At 43.1% G+C, this 17856-nt stretch overlaps 1 protein-coding gene and 1 long non-coding RNA gene across 3 annotated transcripts in view; one reads left to right on the top strand and one right to left on the bottom strand.

Annotated features, from left to right (window-relative positions):
* The window catches only part of HAUS8 (HAUS augmin like complex subunit 8), a 32671-nt gene extending 23631 nt beyond the window's left edge, over positions 1-9040 (top strand). The window contains exons 7-11 of the mRNA XM_075611238.1: positions 1117-1191; positions 1638-1796; positions 2483-2624; positions 5458-5590; positions 8517-9040. Coding sequence (XP_075467353.1) covers positions 1117-1191; positions 1638-1796; positions 2483-2624; positions 5458-5590; positions 8517-8649 — 642 coding nt within the window. The 3' untranslated portion in view covers positions 8650-9040. The remainder of the gene's footprint in view (positions 1-1116; positions 1192-1637; positions 1797-2482; positions 2625-5457; positions 5591-8516) is intronic.
* Positions 152-3644, bottom strand: LOC142501380 (uncharacterized). 2 transcript variants are annotated; one of them, XR_012803484.1, is made up of 3 exons: positions 3316-3644; positions 2754-2790; positions 152-1919 (listed from the first exon to the last, which is right to left on the bottom strand). It is a non-coding gene; the product is annotated as an uncharacterized LOC142501380 (long non-coding RNA). The 2 variants fall into 2 exon arrangements; XR_012803483.1 differs by lacking the exon at positions 2754-2790.
* Positions 9041-17856: the final 8816 nt, after the last annotated feature.

Genomic DNA, 17856 nt, shown 5'->3' with positions numbered 1-17856 from the left:
AGAGAGATCCCCAAAGTGACAAAGAAAAGGGAGAGCGTACAGACAGAGGAACAGATGGAAAGACCTGAAGTCTTCCTGCGTCAGTAACCCAGTTAATATATCCCACAGTGCAATCCTTATTCTTTTACATGGATTTCTTTGTGATGCCAGCTTTCAAATATGGACAACTTTAATTGTGCATCGAAAACAAGATGACCCAAAGAAATACTTTTGGTGCAGAGTTCGTTAGGGGATACCGTTTATAAAGATCGGGAACCACTGGGTCACAGATAATAAACACCTTCAGGGGAGGGGGGAGCTCAGCAGGAGGAGAAGGAAGCTCGGGAAGGGGAGAGCTCAGCAGGGGGAGAAGAAAACTCAGCAGGGGGGCGCTCAGTGCTTCTATGTATTTATTGTAGACTATCTTTTTGCTGCTCCCTTACTCTTTACTTACTATGTTCCTATACTTCGCTTTGCTGCTTCCTTACTCACTATGCTCCTATACTTAGTTGTGCTGCTCCCTTACTCACTATGCTCCTATACTTCCCTTTGCTGCTTCCTTACTCACTATGCTCCTATACTTCCCTTTGCTGCTTCCTTACTATGCTCCTATACTTCGCTGAGCTTCTCCCTTACTCACTATGCAAATACTTCGCTTTGCTGCTCCCTTACTCACTATGTAACTATACTTCGCTTTGCTGCTTCCTTACTCACTATGCCCCTATACTTCGTTGTGCTGCTCCCTTACTCACTATGCTCCATACTTCGCTGTGCTGCTCCCTTACTCACTATGCCCCTATACTTCGCTGTGCTGCTCCCTTACTCACTATGCTCCATACTTCGCTGTGCTGCTCCCTTACTCACTATGCCCCTATACTTCGCTGTGCTGCTCCCTTACTCACTATGCTCCATACTTCGCTGTGCTACTCCCTTACTCACTATGCTCCTATACTTCGTTGTGCTGTGAAACTTGCGCACTATAGACTTCTCTCCATTTGTTGCTTCCACGGTAACCAGTAAAATGTGATTATTCTCTCTTCGGAGTGGTTCCCAATGGTGCTTATACATGCTTTGTGGGGGGATATCCATTCTATGTAGCACTAAAGACTGTATTTCTTGAATATTTATCGTTGACAGATAAACATTGCGGCTGAAGAGATGGTGGACATGATTGAATCCCAGACTTTGCTGTTTACATATCTAACCATGAAGGTGAGTGATCTGCACAATCTGAGAACCAGTCTGCCGTTGGACAGTATACACCCACCCACCTCTGCCCCCCCATGTGTTCATTTACCAATGCTTTACCTGAGGTCAGGCAGTTCAATGAATCTCTCTTTTTTGCAAGTATGTCCTGGGTTCAGTTACAGAGAAAAGTATATACGTGGCTATTAAATAAATGTACACTCTGAAGGGCTTATATGTTCTTTGCAGGTTGTGGTATTTTCCTTCCTTGCGTCCAGTGTTTGAGGCTGTGGTCAACGTGTGATGGTGCTAGGGTGTGTGCTTTCACTTCTACACCCACACCGGTCCTTTCTTTTTTTTTGCACTCTTTCTCGCTCGCCGGCGCTCTCTCCACATCTGGGCCTTTGCTTAGCAGATTGGGGTACCTGCAACCCCGTTCTTACTTTGCGACAACCCCCTTTTCGTTGGTTCAGATGCAGAAGAATCTCAATGGTCTAGAAGAGAAGGCCGAAAGGAACCTGTTGCTGGTGAGCGCGGAGAAGGACAACCTGCAGGAGAAGGTGTACAAGCTGAAGCGGGAGCTGTTACTGCTTAGGAGAGAGCAGCAGCTGAATGACGTGCTGGAGAAACAGGTCAGTGTCACCTGCAGACAGGATCCACAGAGACTTGCACGCATAAACTGCAGGGTCTCTCCACCAGTGGGTGCAGCACATCGAGCGGACGGGTCTACAAACCAGCCTAGCACTAAAGAAACCCTGAAAACACACAAGTTATTAAAGGATGTGGTTAATGATATTGTGTCTCTTCACTGCATCTTAATAAATGGCACAGCACGGATGGATGTGGGTGCACTACTAATGTAGTTCAGTTTTGAAAGGCGCAATCCATGGTGTTGATTTTGTTTACATAGTATTGAAGCAGGGGGTCTCCGGAGCTGATCCCCATTCATTTTATCATCTCTGGAGACCCCTTGCTTCCACAGATACTAACCTTCAAAGGGGGTGCTGGTATCTCTGCAATGTTTAAAGCTCCCGCGTCACTCGGGGCAATAGGAAGCCGCACTTGATGATGTCATGGTTCCCTTTTGGCCCGCGGGGCTTTGGGAGCGTTGAAACCCTGCCACTCCATGATCCCTGAACGGGCTACCCGCATTCCCTACGGAGGTAAGTATCTCCGGAAGCAGGGAGTCCCTGGAGCTGAAATTAATGGGGTTCAGCTCCTAAGACCCCCTGCCTCAAACCTATGTTAAAAAAAATTACAAATAGGCCTGGATGGCTGCTTTAAAGGGACTGCACTCTTTAATCTCTGCATTTTTCAGACTGAAGCACTGACGCCCTCCATTGCAGCCAAGGAACAATTCAAGGACGATTACAAAACCTTTGCAGCGGCCCTGGATTGCACCAGGCATCAGCTGCCCATAAAGAACATCCATATCGTAGGCAACCGGCAGCAATACCTGGGTACACACCACACATATCCATGTCCACTTGGTTTATTCGTGCATCTTCCTAATCAAAGGGCCTTGAGATGGGCCCGAACTGTTGGATTGTTGTACTTATGCACTAAATACTTTATTCAATTTTCTTTACCTGTTTTGCTGGGTCATCTTTCCCCGCTCTTCGGAACCTGGGGGGAGGGGTGGAGGGGGGTATGTGTGTGTGTTTAAATAATACATTATTCATGCAGATATATTTACCTGTGCGTGTATATACATACGCAGATGATACATATGTATGAACATTTTGTGTGTCTATATATGTCTCACACACACACATATATTATATACACACACATATATTATATACACACACACACACATATATTATAAATACACACACACACACACACACACATATATATATTATATACACACACACTTATATATTATATATACATACACACACACACACACTTATATATTATATACACACACACTTATATATTATATATACACACACACATATATTATAAATACACACACACTTATATATTATATATACATTCACACACACGTATGTATGTAGTTGGCCAATAATTAATCTAGTCATTATACCCTAGTGCCTGTTGTAACCCTTTCACTGCCGGCAACATATTGTAGCACGGTGCATTGCTGGCCACATTAGCAGTGTAAGGGTTAAGTCTGCAGCTCACCAAAGTTGTGTCTCTCTCCTGGAAGAAGAATGGAGCGAGGACGCTGCGTTTCCCTGCAATTAGTCCCGTTCACGACAAGCCGTCTCTCTTGCTTTTTAAAATAGCTTCTTTGGACGGGAAACAAAAAGCTCGTCTGTGCAGATTAATTTGTCTCCTTTCTGCCTGAGCAGAGCTGTTAGAAGTTTTTACATTCTGGGCATAACTCGGCGCTGTCTCCCACACATTGTGTAAGGAGCTGAGACACTCCTTTCATACCCAACATTGTGCAACTCTGCTCTGCACGCTGCCCGGCACCCGGATTTGCTGAAGCCTGAGGTTGAAGCAATCTGCCCACGTTGAATGTTTTTTAGGATGGGAGAGAACCCAGTAGATCAGGGCTAGCCTACTCCAGTCCACAAGCGTGCCCTCACCCCCCCCCCCCCCCTCCCAACAGGTTAGGTTTTCAGGATATCACTACTTCAGCACCATGGCGCCATGATTGAGCCACCTATGCTGATGCTGGGACTGATTGAGCCACCTGTGCTGAAGCAGGGATATCCTGAAAAGCTGACCTGTTGGTAGCACTTGAGGACTACAGTTAGCCACCCCTGCATTAGATCGCGTAAAGATTAGCAGTCTTGAGCCAGAGGGACATGCAGCATTTTGCAGGGATCTCAAGTTGCTTTATCTTTGTAAGCCTCGGGCAACAAAAGCATGAGCTCCATGGAGTCTGGATCTTGTGCGGGGAAACTCCATGCGCACTGCAGATACATACATTTACTGCTTTTAACAAATACATACTTTACTGGTTTAGTACTATTGGTGCATTTGTACCGCCGTTAAAAATATATATTACGTCTGAGAACAGAGACACAGAAAAACCCCATAATAGTTGCCATTTAATAATGATGCTACTGTTGTGCCCTATATCCCCCCTATGAGGAAGAGCATGGGATCAGCATTTCTTTCAGCATGGTAATTTGCAGCTACTTTAACCCTTTTAGTGCTGGAAGGGGGCTGGCACTGAGAGGTTAGGGTGCTATGGAGGTGCTCGACCTCATTATACAGAGATAGGTGTTTAAGTGCTGGCTTTTTGCACCTAATCCCAATACCTCGTTCTTAGAAAGTAAAGCAGGTTGTGGTGGAATTTAAAAGGCCGATACTGCTCGTTGTAACCCCTTCCCTGTAAATATTTTTCTTTAATAGCATCAATGGCTCAGACCTTTATGGACCTTTATATTGATAAAGTTCTGAAGTTAGAACTCAATCATTGATGCAGCTAAACAAAGCTATTGATAAGAAACTGTTGGCTGCTATCTCTGAAATAGTACCATGCAGGCCGTGCATGGTAACGTTTATTTGGCCTGGTTGTGCTCTCCAGCTTAATTAAATGTAGTGGTACTGTCTGATATAAAATAAAGATCTACGTGTATTAAACATTGGGGAAAAGCTCTTCGGACTGTTTTTTGTATCCATCGTTTATGCTGTGAAATAGGGGGAAAAACTTGATAAAATAAATATGTTCACTTTAAAACCGCAATACCTCCCTCCCCTGCAATTTTTTTGGAGTTTTCTCATTTTTTTTATTCCACCCCTGGTTCCAATTTTCAATATATTAAATTAAAAAAAATAGAGCAGGGGGATTTTCTTTTTTTAAAAGTGGACTTGTACGTTTGTAAATAAGACCTTAAAACCATTACACTTTCTGTCTGTTAATGCCTCAAGCCCCCCCGCCCCCCCCCCCACCAGGTCAGGTGCTAAGGATAATTCCAGCTTCAGCAGAGGTGGCTGAACCAGAGGCGCGACTGAGCCTCTGATTGAGCCACCTGTGCTGAAACAGGGATATCCTGAAAACCTGACCTGTTGGTGGCCCTTGAGGCCTGGAGTTGAGAACTTGTGGGTTAATGCTCTCCTGTATTCTTGTTAACCCCTCTACTGCCAGAAGAGAAGGGGTTAACAGCGGAAAAGAAAAGTTGTTTTTTTTTATCCCCCGTTATTTATTTTGTCTGGATCTCATCAAAAAGAATTGGTAATGGCCGTTTTTATGAACGTTTCTCTCTCTCACCCCCCCCGCCCCCCCCCCCCCCCCCCCCCCCGGCTTTGCTCTGTTCCATTTCCTCTGTCGCGTTCTCATTTTTCTCTCGTGTAAATGTCTGTTAACAGAGGAACTAGAGAAACACTTAGCCACCACGATGTCCCTGCTGGAGGCAACCACGCCCGGCGAAAACGCACAAGCATTCGGCACGATCAAGGAACTGGAAGAGGTCGTGCTCAGGACGGATGCAGAACTAGCGCGGTATGTAAGGGCAGGGACGTGGCGTGCTCGTGCAGCTACTAAAGCAGGGGACCAACCCCAGTCCTCAAGGGCCCCCAATAGGTCAGGTTTTCAGGATATCCTTGCTTCAGCACAGGAGGCTCAGTCTTTGACCTGTACTGAAGCTGGAATATCCTGAAAACCTGACCAGTTGGAGGCCCTTGAGGACTTGAGTTAGCCACCCCCGTGCAGAGCTTGTGGGTTTTAAAGGGGCCCTATAAGGACAGTGGCCCTGTCTAATCTAACAGGTTAAATGCAGCTGGTTGCCCAATTCATTTTTTTTCATTGGAGTCAAATATTTGTTTTAAACTAATTTATAGTAAACAAGTTACAATCTTTAATGCCTTTTCGGTGATCAGACTGCGTGCCAATCCTCAAGATGTAGCGTTGGTCAAACAGATAAACAGAAGTAGCTGATCTACTTGAATGCAGTGTTCCCAAGAAGGAGCTAAATATATTGATTAGATATAAAGAAGTGAAACTGTTACTTTTAAGGGGACATAGACATTTTTCTAAGTTGCCAATTACACCGAGGTGTGTAAATGACATTTTTTTTTTTTTAAGTTGAACTGTCTCCTTAAAGCAGCAATATACTACACTCGCCCCTTTTTTTCATCTTATTTTAAATTATAAAACATGTGACGATGTACAATTCTACAGTCTTACCTTAGCTGGCAATCGTTTGGTGCTCCTATTATTAATCTGTAAAAATCCTGATGGTGTGCCTAACATAATGGCCGCCTTTCAGTTTCAATCAATCCTTCATTCAGTGTAACTCAGCCGCTACAATTTATCCTGATATTACTAAGGTAACATTATCTATTGTTACAGTTTGCTGCTTCAACTGCTGGGAACATTGGCAACAAATTATCCCAAACAGGAAAGTGTTACAAAGATCTTGCACTGCTGGGGAGTTGTGCTAAAACCTGCTATAGAAATCAAATATAATATATATAATACAACTCATTGAAAATGGCATTAACAGATGAATAAATAAAAACTAAAAAACAGTCACTATTATCTAATACTACAGAACGGATTTATTTAAAAAAAAAAACATGATTTCGCATGGTTTTGCTGCTTTAACACCTTTACTGCCATATTTCTTAAAAATAGGAAATAACTGGAGCATCCCCCTTATAGCGGTGTTATTCTAATGGTTGTGTAAAGTGCTGCATATGTTGCTGGCACTATATAAAGAAGTATACACACACATTTATAAAGGAAGGAAAAGACCACATGAACCTTTCCACTCCACGTCGTCGCTGGCCTCCTGGCAGCGGAAGGGTTAATAGGGGACCTACTCCTTTACCGGACGTCCACTGGCGTTCTAATTTGGCTGGCATGCTCGCTTAGTCAGTGAAGCAACAGTGTTATTGCTCTCAGAGAAAACAAACACACACAGCGCAGCGGATAAATTGGACTGCGGTGGAATTCCTGACATGATTGATGTAATTAAATTCCGTAACCGTCCAGCAGAAACTTGGAAGCCAGTAACAGGTCGTTGTGAAGGGTAAATGCCCACTGGGCTGTTAATCTTGGAACAGAGCAGTGCACAGAATCCATGAGAATTTACACAGTGCCTCATCTGACTTGCAGGCTGCCTTGTAGCAGAATGGCATAGTCATTGCATTATAGCACAATCTGCAAGTCAGATGTGCTCGGTTAGCATTGGTGATATGTAATATCTGTTATTGCACTGCAACGGTTAATCCCAGAGCTATGTATAAATACACTTAACGGGATTTAATGTATCACACTCTAAGGTAGCATGCTGACATTTTACACAGCCACCTCTGGGATGGGATCCTCTACATTGGTGCAGCCACCTCTGGGATGGGATCTTTCTCTGATCTACAGACCTAATACTGTACGGGGTAGACAAGGAGAAAACTCTTACATGGGGCTAATACGCTGTCCAAAACTGGTTATTTTAAAGTAATGTATGTCACTAGGCTGCCAATAAGTAAACTCTGCACCCCATAAAGATTAAAAGCGGAAAAAATAAGATTGAAGTTTAAATAAAGGTGCCAAGCACAGATATAGAATGTGTTAGTGATGTATATTCCCAGGCCAATTTGTCCAGGATCTAGTAGTTTATTAATCTCGATCCATATTAGCTTTCAACTAATCCTATTACTGTTCTATAGGACTTGGCTTCTATGCTAATAATCTGTTTTATGCTCCACAATACCAATTTACGCTGCCTTTTTGTTGTTTTTGTTGTTGTTGTTTGTATGTCTTTATATAGCGCCATTAATGTACATAGCGCTTCACAGCAGTAATACACGTGACAATCATATAAATAACAAATAATACAAATAACAGATCATGGGAATAAGTGCTTCAGACATAAAAGTAACATTTCGGAAGAAGAGTCCCTGCTCCGAAGACCTTACAATCTATTTAGTAGGTAGGAAGAACGTACAGAGACAGTAGGAGGGCTTCCAGGTAAGTGCGTGTGCAGGGGGCCAAGGTTTATGTATCATGTATAGTATTAGCCGCGGTGCTACTCATATGCTTCATTAAGCAGGTGTGTTTTAAGGTGGGTAGAGAGGGTGCTAGTCGGATATTGAGGGGAACGGCATTCCAGAGGTGCGGGACAGTCAGTGACAGGTTTAAGGCGGGAGAGGGCTTTAGATACAAAGGGGCTAGAGAGAAGACATCCTTGAGCGTAACACAAGAGTCATTTTTCCATGTATCTCTCTTGCACTCTAACGTGCTAAATAGTGTATCATTTGTTTTCAGAAAATGTCTTCTTGCCAATCTTTACGTCTGTTTCCCATACTTCCACCATATTTATTATTTTTCTACCCATCCCCTTTATGCATGGAAATAAAACCAATAAAATAGGGTATGTAAAATAGAAATTATTGATCCGCGAATTTTTTTTTTTATTATTTCACAGGAGTTTCAGGCACATTTTGGACCTGTCCTTCAACGTCAGCAAAGAGATCTCTTTACAGAACCAAAAGTTGGTGGAGGAGACCTGTGGACCGGAGGCCGTGAAGCAGTGGTATTTTGATGGGGCCCTCCCTTAACCGTGCCAATCCTGCCAGTGTAAATTGGCGCCTTTCCCATAAACGGCTCGCTAGCATCCATATCATGTGTGTATATATATAGCGTCAACTGCACCTTAAATACAAAAAGAGTCGAGGCAGCGCACAGCCAACAGAGCCAGGGTCAGTGTAATTACAAATCATCTTTTTATTCATGGATAAAAAGGAGGCACATGAAACGTCCAACGCGTTTCACACCAGCTGGGGCTGTATCAAGGAGTCTTATCATACACAAACTCAATCAATGGCACCATATCCCGAGGTCTCGAGCATTTCACGTGAATAAAATCTCACTGTGTATTGGTTTTGTACATTTCCCGGCACCTTTTTGTAAAATGTTGTATTTATATTAAATATGTTATTTGGAACAATTCCGGAGACTCGGACAGTGATCTTATTGTGGATCAGCGTGCTGTTAACATGCTGTATTACCTTTTTATATGTGCTTTGGAAAGACTAGGGAACTGAGACCTACACACCAAGTAACTTTCATCCCAAGTATGATAGTGTGGCGTTTTCTGAGTGTACTTGTTGCGTTACATGAATAGGTATTACTTTAAAGCCGCAGTCAGCACTGATTTACTATTTTGTTTTCATTTTATTTTTATTACATTCTCATTTGTTTTCCCTTTAAGAGATCGCTTCCTGCCCTTTCAAACACTGCTTTTATTTTTTTAAATCTGATCCTCCATGCAGGAGATATAAGAGTTTGCAATATTAAGTGTCCGGAAGGTTAAAATGGAGCTCTCCCCTCAAACCAGTGCAGTTGAAAGGTTACCATGGTAATTGCTGTAGCTAGAGATTAAGAAAATCATATATTTTTTAATTATTATTTATTTATATGTATATAGACACACACTTAGACACAGACAGACACAGACACACACACAGGCACAGACAGGCACACACACACACACACACACACACACACACACACACACAGACAGGCACAGACAGACAGACAGACAGACACATTTTTAACAGGAGCACTTTTTTTAAGCGCTGGATTATGATGCTAGATACTAAGATTATATGAGTTAAAGTGGCGGTAGCTCTTGGGTTAATATTATTTCTTTACTAGGATTGAAGCAAGGGGTCTCCGGAGCTGAACCGTGTTAATTTCACCTCCAAGGACCCCCTGCTTACCGAGATACTTACCACCGTAGGTGCTGCCATTAGCAGCTGTGGCTAGGCGTAAGAAATGTCTATTTAAAGGTCCCATGGGCCAATAGGAAGCCGGGATGTCATTCCTTGCGGGTTCCTATTGACGGTCGTGGTGCAGGACCTTGAAACAGAATAGAGATACCGGAAGCACTTTCAGATGCAAGTACTGTATCTCGGGAACATGGGGTCTCCAGAGACGAAATTAACACTGTTCGGCTCTGGAGACCCTTGCTATATATATATATATATATATATATATATATATATATATATATATATATATATATATATCAACACAAAAATTAAGTAGCGCTAAAGAGGATGTGAAATAACCCTAATAAATGATGAATTATAATAACATATTTAAAATATTAAAATAAATTAAAATTACCACAATTTAACCTAATAATATCTACAAACCATAACGTGATAGTGGGGGGAAAAAAAAGGAAAATCCAAATTGAATGTTCCACTCAAACAAAAAATCCAGAGAGAAATATAGTCCCAATAGAAGATCCAGGGAGCGTCTTTGCAGCTTTAAGGGGAGTGGTATAGCCAACCACTTTTGGAATCTATGAACAAAAAACAAACAAAAGCGCAAGCTCCATAGCACGTAACTGAGTAAAAAATAAGGTACATTTATTTTAAATGAATTGGCAGCAAGATATAAAGGCATCCAATGCCAATTCATGGTGAACCTGGGCTGGTTATATCCACTCTGCAAACCTGAGACTCACCATACCACCGCAGATGACCACAATAGAGATTTCTCTCCCACGAATGGTTCTGTTTGAAATCCTGTCAGTGCACATTCTTATGGGTTGCTGATTTTTTAAATAAATGTACCTCCCTGTCTTTCACCATTATCGACCAGCACTTCCACTGCAGCAAGGGATTCTGGGAAATGACATGCACACAGTGCCACCTTTTGTCTCGAGCTCATATTACACGGGCAACCCTTAAGCCAATGCATGCTGCTTTAAACACAGCTTTTAAGCATAGGCTGGGGTGAGATGCAAAGCCAGTAGACCCACTCACAGACATGTTTCAACCTTGATGGGTATCATCAGTGTTGAGGTTGGTTGTGCTGGTTATGCTGGTTTGAGACTAAGAGTAGGTATTCACCACACTTATTAAGGTTATGGTGGGTAAAAAAAAGTGACAAAAACCCTCCACAGTAAAGCATAAGTCGCAGACCTGTCTAAGACATGCAAATGAACATACAGTAATATTTCCATTTGCTATATGCTTTACTGTGGAGGGTTTTTGTCACTTTTGTTACCCACCATAACCTTAATAAGTGTGGTATATATATATATCCATAGAGGAAACACAGAAGAATTCTGCTGCCAGTGCTCAAGGGCCAACAAGCGTAGAATGTCTTATTCTTAGGTCATAATGACACACGTCTGCAGCATATTAATAACACTCTAATCAAGCGTATTAAGCGGACCCAGTGGAGCAGGCTGGGGGAGGGGTAAGGTGAGGTGACACTAAGAGTCGCCGACCATCCAAAGAACAGCCAGGCTGACGCTAAGTCACCCACCATTCACTCTGCCAATGAAGATACCTGCTGTCACGCTGCTTGATCCGGTGTAACCAAAGAGATGAGGGTGAAGCACCGTTGAGTAAATGCCTACAGTGATGTGTGTCCTGGGATCCACGTGCAACCAGCAATGGTAACCGGAACAGCCAAACGAAGAAGCGGTGCACTGAAGTAAGTAGGGAACCACACGCAGATCTAACAAAAATTAGTCGTTTTTTGTTAGAGCTGCGTGTTGTTCCCTACTTACTTCAGTGCACCTCTTCTTCGTTTGGCTATATATATCCATAACCTTAAGTGTGGTGTATATATATGTATATATATCTCTTGGTTTTACTGGCTGTGCAAAATGACCAACCCCACACTGAGGAGACCCATTAAGGTCGAAACAGCCGTCTGTGGGTGGGTTTACTGGCTAAGCTGTGAAATGCAGCAAGCTTAAGCTTATAGGGGACCATGTTATATGTTTTGAAGCAAAAGGTGACACTGTGCTCATTTGCATGTCATTTCCCAGAATCCCTTGCTGCAGTGGAAGTGCTGGGTGATAATGGTGAAAGGTGGGGTTGCAGACCAGTCTAAGACATGCAAATGAGCATACAGTAATATTTCCATTATATAATATATATTATATATAATCAAAAATGAATAGATACCGTTCTCTGGCAAACAATATATATATATATATATATATATATATATACCAAAAGGGTACAGCATTGCTCCATAGTATAAATAGTACAGGTTTAATTCCACACAAGCTAAAATCAGTTCACTCACAACATTGAGATAGGACATGCGTATCGGTCAAATGTATCAATATCCCATGGATCATCTGTCGGTGTGGAGCTGTAGTGTAGTAGCGGCATACGAATCAGTCACGTCCATTCCTGCAGCTGGGCTCCTCCGTGTCGTGCGTCCACTCAACGGCTACACGGCACACTTTTGCTTGGTTCCGCAGCACAACAGCTCCCTTCCAGTACAGTCCTCTCAATAGACAGGGCCCTGGTACTGCCAATAACGCTTCCCTTGCGTGTTTCGTCGCAAGTAAAGCGGCGACTTCACTACAGCTCCACACCGACAGATGATCCATGGGATACTGATACATTTGACCAATGCACATGTCCTATCTCAATCTTGTGAGTGAACTGATTTTAGCTTGTGTGGAATTCAACCTGTACTATTTACACTATGGAGCCCGCACTGTCCCTTTTTGTTTTATAGAGGTGTCAAGGAAGGTAGTGTCTCCTGAGGATAGCCGCCCGGGTGTTCCAGAGTTTAATTTTTATTTAAGGTTTTATTTCATTCAATTCTTGGCTTTCCCTTCCTTTTTGTTTTTCACTTGTGTCTCTCATTCCCACTCCCTTTCCCCTTTTTTCCTTGTCATTTATGTTGTTGGTTTGTGTGTTTGTCCTGTATTGTTTGCAATTGGTATTTAATACACTATACTAGTTACACTCCTCTTATATATTTAGTTAGAGCACACACTGATTTAGCACTTATCTGGCGCAGTGATTATATATGTTTTAGTTTATTCGTTAGCCACAGAACGGTATCGCCTATTTCTTTGTGATTATTAAGCTCGGCTAACACGGTACAGATACCTCTATATAGATATATAATTTTATTTTTTCAAAGAAATGGTTCTTTAACCTCGTACAGTATAAGCTTCTGGGGGGAGGAAGGAGTAGGGGTACTGCTATAAAGTCTTTACAGGCATACCCCGCATTAACGCACGCAATGGGTCCAGAGCATGTATGTAAAGTGAAAATGTACTTAAAGTGAAGCACTCCCTTTTTCCCACTTATCGATGCTTCGGTACAGGTAGGGAGCTGGTATTGCTGTTCAGGACGTGCTGCCAGGCGCATGCGCGAGCTGCCATTTACCTATTAGGCGAGGGGAATCAGCGCGTCACTACTACGGCGGTCTGTAGTGCAGAATAAGTGTGCATACTCGCGAAGCAAGCGTACGAACACATGGGTATGGTGCTATTGAAAAATATGTCTTTACTCGCGAGTGTCCTTAAACTGGGGTATGCCTGTATTGCAGATTTTAACTTGTGATCTAAGGGAACTAATGGCTGTAATGTGTTAAGGATTGACATTTTGATCTTAAGAAAATTCAGACAAGTAGAAGTAATTTTAAATCCTCTTTGAATGCATGGCCATGTTTAATTTCCATTAATGTCTGATGGTCATTCATGCTCATCAGAGGCCCAGATAGGAAAGAGAACAAGATCAGACCGAGTAAAGGAAAGTACAATTCAGCTTCATGATTCAATGTTTAGTCCGGTGTTTTTTCAACAGGGGTTTCAAGGAGCACTTGGGTTCCCCGGGTGTCCCCTAAAGGGTTCCCTGCCATTGTCGGGTCATTTGAAAATGGTACCAAATACAGAAGAACTTAGTCTCAGACGCGCCATTAGAGAGGGTTGGGGTTCCTTACAATGCAACTGATCTCAGACGCGCTATTATAGAGAGTTGGGGTTCCTTACAATGCATCTTATCTCAGACATGCTATGTGTGAGGGTTGGGGTTCTGCAGAATTTCAATGTAATTATAGGGTTCTTTAACCAAAAAAGGATAATAAAAAAAAAAACACTGGTTTAGACATTTTCAGGATAACCTTTGAAGAATTATTTTAATACTGATACAGTACCAAAATCTGACAGAGTATTTATAATGTAGTTCTGAAGCCAGTTTGTAAACATGGCGCTGACACTTGGGATGAGTTTGATTTCCTCTGGATGCTCCCTTTTCTCTGATGTCTAAACAAGAGTTTGCACAGGCAAAGACTCCCTCCCTCTTCTCCCCACTCCCTCCTCTTTATCGTCCAAGGGTAAAGAAAACGCTTGATTGACAAACACTCCCCCATTCAAAGGAATGCAGTTTGAAGCAAACGAAAAAAGCAGCTAGATCTTTGCTTTAAAAGTGGTTACGTTTGTTTAAGCACGTCCATTAGACAGTAAAATGAATTGCAAACGGTTGTGTTTTCTTCTGCTAACCTGGCTCGCACCTTTTAAATATAGAACTGCCATTAGCTCAGTTTGATGATCTGTGGGACCTTATACATTCGTGCACGGAGAGCTGTAGTTACAGTTATATATTACGCTTTGCCCTCCGTGAACTGTGATTATTTACCTCTAATCTTTAGCTAGTCATACGATGTCTGTCCCATGGGTCGCTCAAACCTGTCAGGCTAATGCGAGCCGATTGAATTAGCTGCCCCTTTCTCGTCTCCCGCTACCTCCGGAAGCCAGCGGTAAGCAGAAAGCAGTCTTCATCGCTGTGCTCAGACCTGCGGGCGTGTTCATGCACCGACCTCACTGATTAACATTACATTGTCATCGCTGCTTCAAGTCATACTGACTGGCATGTACGTGGAAGATCTATAACATGGATTATTCCCAGGGGCCACTGAGAAATCGGCGCCTGCGTGACGACGTCCCCAGTCACTGCAACATTGATATCGGTGCTACATTTCATCACTGGGCTTCGCCAGCTAACTTCCGATGAACATATTTCATTTGGTTAACAAGTTGTAAAGGAACAATCCGAGCCGGCTTATTTTTTAACAGGACTGAAGAAGGGGGTCTCCGGAGCTAAAACCCCTTCATTTCAGCCCCGGGGACCCCCTGATTCCCGAGTTCGGGATTTCCAAAGCGGGTGCTGGTATCTTGGCAAAGTTTTTATAGCTCTGGCGTCACGCGGGCCAATAGGAAACCGCACCTGATGACGTCACGTCTTACTAAGCCCACAGGGCGTGGGAACTTTGAAACGCCGCCATTACATGAACCCTGGTAGCCGAGTGGCTACCGGCACCCCCTACTTCTCCGGAAGCAGGGGTCCCCGGAGCTAAAATTAATGGGGTTCAGCTCCAGAGATCCCTGCTTCAATCCTATGATAAAAATAAATCGCCACCTTGGATTGCTGCTTTAAATTCTTTGCTGCCAGAGAGCACCAGACATTCTACTGCAAAGAGTCACCGTCCCTTCTAGTAGCAAAGGCGATTTCAAATGTTACAAAATATGTTCCTGCGATGCTGCCACGTCTTTTCCCCCGGTAACGCGTTTCAATGCATTCCCATAGTTCAGTGGCTTGAAACCTGTTACACTTTGTCCCCCCCTTGCTAAAAAAAAAAAAAAATATATATATATTTGTTCTGTGTTTATTGCTGACACATCAGACTATTGCTAACAAAACTGTGTGAACAATCCCAGACAATATAATGTCCTGAGTTTGTGGGGGGAACACACCCCCACACTCAAACCCACCTTAGCAAACATGACACCCTCTACAATTCAATTTGTCGTTTTGTTCTCCAATGCAACTACAACACACATCACTGCGAAATGCTCAAAGAACTAGATTGGTCATCACTAGAGTCTAGGCGCAAAGTTCACCTTTCCTGTCTCACCCTCAAATACTTTCTGGGCAAGCTACCCAGCTACCTGAACAAGCTCCTCACCCCTACCACATGCAGCACCTATCACCTGAGATCAGACTCCAAAAGACTATTCATGGTCCCAAGGCTCAACAAAGTATCCGGACGTTCCTCCTCCTTCCGTGCACCCCGAAACTGGAACAACCTACCAGAGACTCTCATATCCACCACCAGTTTAAGTTCTTTCAAATCTAAGGCTGTCTCACATTTTAATCTGGTCTGTAACTGTTTCATACGCTCATAATATATATTTTCTTTAACTGTGCACGCAATGTCTTGTATATAATGTATACCTTGTTCATTTATGTAACTGTACTTGTAACCAAGTATTATTTGTTTTACTCTGTGCCCAGGACATACTTGAAAACGAGAGGTAACTCTCAATGTATTACTTCCTGGTAAAATATTTTATAAATAAATAAATAAATATTAATAAGGCCCCAAAGTACCTCTCCGTGTGTCCAGAGAGCTGCAGACCGCATGGGGTGGGGAGGATTACTGCAGGAGATTCCAAAGTCACACCCCATGATGCCTTGCTGCTGTGGATGCAAAGCATTGTGGGGAGGAACTTTGGACTTCCTCCTGTAATCCACAGCTATACCCCCCACGCTAAGGTGCAGTTTGGGGCTTTACTAAGTGCACAGTCCCCACGCGGGCTCAGGTAACCACTATACTGTCTGGGTTCCGCCATATTTTTTTTGGAGGGGAAGCGAACTCCTTGTTGGGAATCACTGTCATAGTTTCATTTTCTCCACAAAAACAAAAAAGTACTTCTTTTTTGGGGGAGGGGGGCTAAGGGGATACAATACAGTTATGGTTTTGATATTGGTTATTTTTGGGATACGGCTCACCCTGTTTCATCTCTTTTACAGCTAAAAAGGGACATGTTGCCGTACTCTTAGCTAGGAAGGGGTTAAAAAGATGTGCGCTCTGCATTTAGGATGATTATTAGGTGTATAGATACTTTCCGCCTGCGTAGTAGATGCATTCCGTAGACCAGCTGCCTTTTACCTTCCTAGATTATATGTGTTCCACCGTTCTCTCTAATCCTCTCCTTTTAATTAGATGTTAAAACCTCTTTATGTGGTACCTGCAGGATCAGTCTTGTTTTCCTGGATATATTTGATTTCCACGACTTGTTTCAGATACAGTCAGTGGAAAATATTTTCCGATGTCACGTGTTCAGAAATATTTTGCTTTTCTTTATTTTTCCTTAACACGCTACATGTTCGGGCCGAACACTTTGAGAATTCCTCACTGCGGAGCACTCGTGCTTGAGAGAGGTTCACGGTGAGCAGTGAGAACATAGGTTGGCGCCAAGGTTCTGCCAGCAAACCCTATTACTGATTAAACCCTCACACCTTTTGATTTGACCATCTCCCTCCCAAAAGTATTCCCACTTCCCCTTTAAAATATCTTGCCAGAAGAACTCGCAATCTGGCGCTCCGTATCTGAAGCATAGGGATATGTCCACGGTGCAGGCACTGGATCTCGAACTGGCTTCTCCCACTTCATAGGCCAGCGCCTGAACTGCAGAGACTGACACCCAGATACAGAAAAGGGTGCTAAGCTTTAGCACACCTTAACGTGCTAATGCTTAACACTCTTTTGTGGACCTGGGCCTTGGTTCCCTGTGTCTCATGTTGTACTGCACTGCAGTATATGTTGCTGCATTATCAGCGAACACAGAAGACTTGAGCTGTGCGGGGTAAAGAAATGTAATGGATCTATTTGGACATGAGGTGCCGCTGTTGACCTGTTGTCATTGCAGCTGAGCAGTAGTGAGTGAGTGAGGTGCTAGTCTTTTGCATGGGAGGGTCTTGGTTTTAGGTCAGTCTCCTGTACATCCTCCTTATCTCTACTGCTCTGGGACCAAATTAGATTGTTTATTATGTGTTCAGGGAGAAAAGGGACCCCTTTTGTTTTTCATCATATCTTATATGTTTCTCACTCCATCCCCGTCACCATGTGCACAATTGTAGATCTGTCATGTAGATTAATACTATATAAGAAGCACAGTATAGACCAGGGGTGCGCTAACTTTT

Source organism: Ascaphus truei, chromosome 8 (assembly GCF_040206685.1).
Source record: "Ascaphus truei isolate aAscTru1 chromosome 8, aAscTru1.hap1, whole genome shotgun sequence".
Taxonomy (NCBI): Eukaryota; Metazoa; Chordata; class Amphibia; order Anura; family Ascaphidae; genus Ascaphus; species Ascaphus truei.
This window is presented reverse-complemented; position numbering and strand designations above follow the sequence as displayed.